The following is a 7395-nucleotide window of genomic DNA, read 5'->3' on the forward strand; positions in this document are numbered from 1 at the left end:
TAATGTGCCAATACTACTTGCCAACGATGACCTTTCTCCTTGGTTTTGTATTGCAGTGTTCATCATGGCGTCCGGACTCTTGGTCTATCCCTTCGGCCTCAACTCGGCTACTGTGAAAAAGTACTGTGAGAACTCAAGTATATACTATGCAGGAGACTGTCAGATGGGCTGGGGCTACATGCTTGCCATTGTCGGGGTCATGTTATCTGTGTTTTTGCCATTCTTTGCTAAATATGCACCAAAAGAACACATCTCCCCAACCCCCATCCCTACTATTTTATAGTATTTTATTTTTTGCAAACAATGACAAAGTTCCTGTCTACAGATGATGGATAGACAAAGGTATTAGAGCACTTCTCTGCCGCGGTGCAGCTTATACATATACATCAGATTGATATTGCATTGAGCGTCTTCCTGAAGCATGACAATATTACGTAATATTACTTCACACTGATTTTCTTAGATTTCCTACAACTTCCCTCTATTTACTGTCATGGCTACCTCCAACCGATCATGAATTCTGTGATGGAAGCCAGATATGGGAGACAATGGGATTGTAAAGTGCTGTGTTACACATACATGTGTCCGTGGTGCCTATAACACGCTACCAGTGTACTGTATGCCTGTTCTGAGACACACCGGACATGCTGTGGACAATAGGGACACTCTGTGTATAAGATACAGGGGTGTCCACCCTTAAATTTGGTTAAGGACTCCAGTTTCCCAAGGAACCAATTCATTACAATATTGCAACATACTAACAAAACCATTGACACACTGCAATTCACAACTCAACCACCAGGTGGCCACTCACAGATACATATAGGATAGGCATCGTGTGACACAGTACCACAAAATCACGTTGTGTTCCTAACCTGGTCATCTCCTGCTACACGTCTTAGGAAATGTTGTGTAGACAGTAAAGATAAGGAAGGACATATCTGTAGATGTTTCACCTGGGCATTTTGTATATATTTCACATGATAGTCTCAGAGCGTGAGGCAGTATTGGTTAATAACATAAAGCTTTAACCCTTCAGTGTACAGGAATTCCTTTAATTCAACATCCAGGAAGCCAGAAATTCTGTAGGGTTCAGCTCTGGCACAATGATCATCCTTAAAAGAGTTGTCCACTTTGGGCAATCCCTTAGTGTTAGAAGATAAAATAGTCGCACAAAGTTTCGCCGCTGGGATTGTCAGCAGTCAGCGGTAATCTGCGGGGGATCCTGCAGCAAGTTCGCAACTTCCGTGTACCACAAGAGGAATTAAGCACTACATGTAAGGGCTCATTCACATGGCAGGACTCAGTACACAACCCCATAGAGTTTAATGGATCTATAAACAGTCTGTGTGAGTGATCCAATCCTATATGTCTATAGGCTGTGTCTCATGTCTATGAGGGATCTGGGAAGAACGATTACCCCTGAGTGTACACTTGGCTTTTTATTACGGCAGACTGCTCGGTGCGGTCATGTGACCGTAGCCTAATACATATCAGGTCCTCCAAAACAAGACATGGTCTTTGTATTGTGTGCATTTTCTTCCAAGTGAAAAAATTAACTCACTTTCTAAATATTCTTCATTAAAAATTTCCAACTGTTTCAGTGCTAGAGCGGAGCCTGTGTAACTCCTTCGTGGTGCGGGTTGTCTTGCTGCTTCTGACATCTCGTAGTACACTGCTCCTGGATCAGTCTGCTCTCACCCTCATTTTTCTTAAAGTGAAAAGGGGAAATTGTACATGGCAGAGGAAGGAGAGGACTCGCAGTCTGCAAGGGGAGAGATCACATAAGAACCTAAGGCGGAATCTGCGGGGAAAGTGGGAGAGGATGGATATCAAGGTGTAGAGACTGCAGAGAACCTTCTACACAATGTGCACTGGAGACAGGAGGGGATTATATAGACAGCATCAGAGAGAAGAGACCGCACACAATCTCTGCTACAATGAATAGACTCGGTGACTTTGCCACCACAACATCTGTATTTTGTATTGTAGGCTGCATACACTTTTACCAGTCTCTACTACAGTGTCTTGTAAGGAAATTAGTAATATGCTGAGACTGTGTGTATATATATCATCCAGCTGTGTAGCTGGGGGCAGTGTGGTAGCTAGATTTCCCTTTAGCTAGGGTACAGTACAATTTGAGGCCCTAGTCCTGTACCCAAATATCCTGACCGAGGCAGAACGGCATGTTATAGCCCCGTGGCATCCAACATCAAGGGCCGGACACATACTGTAAATGTTGCGTTGTGGGTATTTTCGCTCTTTTACTCCCAACATCATCCTTCCAGTTGCTGGAATCCCCTGTGATGTGTTGACAGGGGTCATAACAACCTCTGTGTGAAGTCCATTCACAGGATACAGGCTGCCATAAATGGCCCCTTGTGTGTCTCCGTTTGGAGGGGAGCACCAGACCTGCAGCACTTCTGGAGTCCAATAATAATAGAATACAAGCTGATGATATAAAGGCGGACTTCGGTTCTCATATTTGAGATTCAGGTAACTACACAGACACGAGGCAGTGAGTAGAATACAAGATTTCCACATTAGATTAACACTGGTGATAGAGTCAGCAAATGGGAAATCTATTTTTATTGTCAGCAGCCACGGCCGAAAAGGAAGAAATACAGGACGCCATTGACTTCCGTCACAATGCAGAACGTATTCATAAAGTATTCTCTACGATTGTACAAATTATACAGATTTTACACCCTGCTATACATAAGATGGCTCTTATCTGAATGCTAATTTTTTGGACAACTTTCACCCCCAACCTCCCCATAAACATGCTCAGATCATGCATATATCTATCAATAGGGGAGACAGAAAATCTGTTTATTGGCCCCCCTGTGATATATTGTAATTGACTATGATCACACCTCCCCCTAGTGATAAATCTTGGGTAGTGACACTACTTTGTCAGTTTTTAAAAGGGGTTATCTGGTTTCTTAGACTGATGGCCGACCTTCAATAGGGCAGAGTTACAGTACCTACATGTTTATATAGCGAGTGAGGAGCGTGGCTGTCCTGTGCTGCCCAAACCCCCACAGATCTAATACTGATGGCCTATCAACCATAGAGACCGGATATCCCCTTTAAGGCTACGGCCCCACCTAGTGGGCTGCAGCAAAAAACACACCTGAACGCAACACAGCGACTTTCACAGGTAGGAATCTCTATGGACTTTCTTCTTCAGTGATACCATTAGGGACACCATCCGTGTCTCCGTAGGTATAATTGACGTGCTGCGATTTCCAAAACCATTATGGCGTGTCAGGGCTCGTTCACATCTGCGGCCCGGTCTCCGTACTTAGGTTTCCGTTTCCTGCCTAAAACACAGGCAGGATACGGAAACCTGCAGGAGACTTTCTCACCCATTCATTTGAATGGGTGAGAAAGCTGTCCGGCCGTGCGCGGCGGTGAGCGTTTTGCGCTCTCCGCCGCGAAACCGGGTTTTATAATCCGGACACAGAGTCGGACATGCAGTACTCTGTGTCCGGATAAAAAAATCCGGTTTCGCGGCGGAGAGCATAAAACGCTCACCGCCGCGCACGGCCGGACCCGGTCTATGGTTTCCGTCTTCTGGCATGCAGAAGACGGAAACCATAGAACGGAGACCACAGACGCAGGTGTGAACCTAGCGTCAGCTGCCCTTAATGTTCCACAATGTGTGGATGGGATTTGCTAGGATTGCATTCACTTTGCAGTGACTGTACAATGGCCTGCCATTACTCCTCCCTCTTTGATAAGGACTGGAATTCTTTAGAAGCTCCTTATAATAAACTGCTTCAATTTATAAGAATAAAACTGTTGTTTAAAGAATGTAGAAACTATAACTGAAAGCTTCGGAAATATATAAGGCCGTATTCACATCTGAGGCAGAGACCCCTTTAGGAGTCTCCATGTCAGAGTCCGTCTAAAGTTACAGACAAAATAATTACTGCATAGTCCACGTTATACTGGATAGGATCTGCCATGCTCGGCTGGTTATTACACCGATGAATTTTCACTGTTCTTTTTGTTCTTCTGCACCTATGTTGGAACAGAAAAATGGAAAGCACACCTCATATGTGACTGCACACGCACCCCTCATGGTTTGGTTAAACTGTATGGTTCTTTGAAGATCTAGGCTTAGATTCATTTCTGTGGTTAAAATAAAGCTAAAACCACAAGGCTCATATATGTGAAAACAACTTTAAGGCTAAGGCCCCATGGGCTGGAAACACCACGCAAAACCGCTACGGGAACAAGAGCGACATGAACGCATCGCGGTTCTTCCCACAGCACTTTGAAGAGAAAGTTCACAGAGTTTTCCTCTGCAGACTTTCTCTTACCATTATATCTATGGGAATGCTGCCGGCGCTTCCGTAGATATAATTGACATACTGCAATTTTCAAAACCGTGACGGTTTTGGAAATTGCAGCATGCCCACTTTGTGATTGTTTCTGCAAAGTGAGCATGGGATTCGCATGAATCCCATCCACTTTGCAAGTACTGTAGAGCGCTGTGATTTTTATCGTGGCGTCCCGGCCTAAAGGGGTTTTCCATTTGAAGGTTTCACCTGTTCTTCTGTCTTCTCTCCCTTCCACTTCCTGGGTTCAGTGACAAATTGGTGGGTGGGCTTAGTCTGTGTGATGGACAGCTCAGGTCAGCAGTTTTCTCCTAAGACTAAACTACAAGAGGACATAACGGGTCAAACACTGTTGTAGCCCTTATTTGGTCATGTCATTCCCTGCGCTTGGCCACCTCTATTCTCCTCCCTGTGATTGACGGCTAGTGGATCCTTCTGTCATCTCTGGAACACTAGCCATCAGTCAGAGGTGGCCAAGATCAAGGAATGACATCACCAACCACGCCATCAATACCGAGGTAGTCTGACACCTAGGTAACAAGCTGTAAGCACTGAGAAGGCATATTCAGCAGTGCATGGCTAATGGGAAAGCAATGTGTTGGGGAAAACACTACAATTCTAACTCTAATCCTGGAGATGGAATACCCCTTTAACTATACAGTACATTATAGCCTATTTGGTAGTGATGGTGTCCTATGGTGCTATGTGACACATTGCTGACATGTGACTATACTACACACTGCAGCGGACCCCCAGTACCACAATCTATGTTGTCCTCTGCCATGTGAAGCGCTGGTAATAAATGACTCCAGTACAATGACGTATACAATTATACAGAGGACATACCTATGTCGGATTCATGTATTTCACAATACATAATAGCACCCCCCACCCTGTATTAATATTTATGTTTAGTCGTCTTTTGTGGAAAGTTTCTTGATTAACAGGAAAGGAAAAGATAAAGACGGCAATATAAGTGCAAACAGAGGAGTACAAAATAAATGGAAAAATAGGACCAGCGTAGGTGGGTAAGATGTATGACAACAAATCCACTTAAAAACTGAACTAGGAAAATAAGGTTGGAGAGGAGAATGGGATCCAGGGACCTGATGTAGCAGCGAGGTGCAGGACACGAGAGGTCCATGAGAGAGGGCACCATACCTGTGTCTATAACCTCACAGCATACACAACAATAGGAAAAGGAGAGGGACAACAGATCTGGGATGGGGAATAATAAAATGAGGCCATGAGGAAGTGTTACAGGCGGTCCTTCTCATTGCAGATATCATGGAGGGCGTGATAGATGGACCAATATCCATCCTGTCTGGACTGTATTAGAAATCACTTCTCCTTGCACATAGGATACTTCCTGGTGATCCTGTTATAGACTCCTGTTTATACGCAGCAGCCTGAGCCAATGAGAAGGCATTCACTCTCATTTAAAAAAAAATTACTGACACTTTCTTCTGTCATGTTTTTCACTTTTTTGACGTGAAAAAAAGTCCTGCTTGTGGGACTTTTTCTTCCATTACATAAGTATTCAAACATGACAGAAAGAAAGCGTCTGCCATGATATTTTACATTATGGTCAGTGGGAATGGATGTAGACGAAGGGGGCTCAGACTGCATCTGTCACTCTACTAACATTAATGTCTGTTGATCTTATCCTATGACGGAACTAGAATAACAGTAGTGTGAACATACTCCAATCCTCCCCTGTACCTTGTCACTTACATAATATTTTTGGTCAAGAACAATTCTGCCCCAGTAAATATGAGACATTACAAATAACCTATCTGGATATAAGCTCTTCCATCACAGTATATTCTCCTCTGCTGGCTTCTGTTACAGAATTTGGCTCAGTATTATACAGGTGATCATTGCACATTGACATTCCTTCAGGTTAACCTCTCCCTATTATGTGTTATGAGTTGGTCATTTAATATGGCGTTCAGAGTGATACACATGAACATATTTTGATTTTTAGCACCACATAGACAATGAGGAGGGCAAGGAAAGTCCAAGAAAATCAGTTCTCCTTTATGGGCTGCTTCTGTATGCCATAGCAAATCTTACTAATGTGCCCACTGATAGGTCCACCATGTTCTAATCTCCATTGTGTAGATTTGCTGTGATATTTTAGAAGATGTCACTTCTAACAACTGATGACTGTGATAAACAGACCGAGGGATTTCCATCTAGGAAGGACAAGTTGCCACCTAACCATCCTGTGCCTTTAATAAAAGATCAATTGAACAAATTGTTATGTACCAGGGATGTTTATTATCTGCAAGATGTTGTACATTCTGTAAAATACTATTTCGATTCTGTATTTGTCTGTTTGCAACAGTTCGGTGGATATTTGTAAAATAAATAAACTATTCAAGTCATGTTCCTTTTTAGTGTCTTCAAGGAAAGAAAAGAAATTGTCTCTTCTTATTTTACCTTTTATTTATACTCAGATGTTTGGATTATGATGTTATAAACTGGTAACTAAAATATATTTTTCATTGATTTTGTCACACTAATAAAGTACTTTTTATTCAAAATGGCTTGTCATTTTTTGTTCAAAGAGAAGATAAGATACACCTAATACCCCCCTTCAAAGAGAAGATAAGATACACCTAATACCCCCCTTCAAAGAAAAAATAAGATACAATACAACTAATACACCCCCATCCTGATCCTCCATGAAATCCCTCCTTACTAAACAGAAGGCACCAGCCTTATGGATTCACAATAAACTGCTATACATGCTTTACATTACTTTTATGTGCATTAGGCTAAGGCCCCACGTTGCGGAAACATCGCTTTTTTTGGTGCAGATTTTGCTGTGGTTTTTTGAGCTAAAGTTAAGAATGGCTAAAAAACAAATGGGGAATATATAGGAAGAGCTTATACTGCTATATTTTACTCAATCCACTCCAGCCCTGGGCTCAAAAAACGCAGCAAAATCTGTAACAAAAAAATCTGCGTGTCCAACAGTGGCCTCTCTACACAGTATTATGTCCCAAAGTGGCCCCTCCACACAGTATTATGCCAATGG

General features: G+C 42.8%; 1 protein-coding gene across 1 annotated transcript in view; it reads left to right on the forward strand.

The window, feature by feature from the left end:
- LOC142194524 (LHFPL tetraspan subfamily member 7 protein-like) overlaps positions 1 to 625 on the forward strand; it is a 135052-nt gene extending 134427 nt beyond the window's left edge. The window contains exon 3 of the mRNA XM_075263690.1: positions 57 to 625. Within this exon, the coding sequence (XP_075119791.1) occupies positions 57 to 283 (227 nt within the window). The 3' untranslated portion in view covers positions 284 to 625. The remainder of the gene's footprint in view (positions 1 to 56) is intronic.
- The last annotated feature ends 6770 nt before the right edge of the window (positions 626 to 7395 follow it).

Source organism: Leptodactylus fuscus, chromosome 2, assembly GCF_031893055.1.
Source record: "Leptodactylus fuscus isolate aLepFus1 chromosome 2, aLepFus1.hap2, whole genome shotgun sequence".
In the NCBI taxonomy this organism is placed as follows: domain Eukaryota; kingdom Metazoa; phylum Chordata; class Amphibia; order Anura; family Leptodactylidae; genus Leptodactylus; species Leptodactylus fuscus.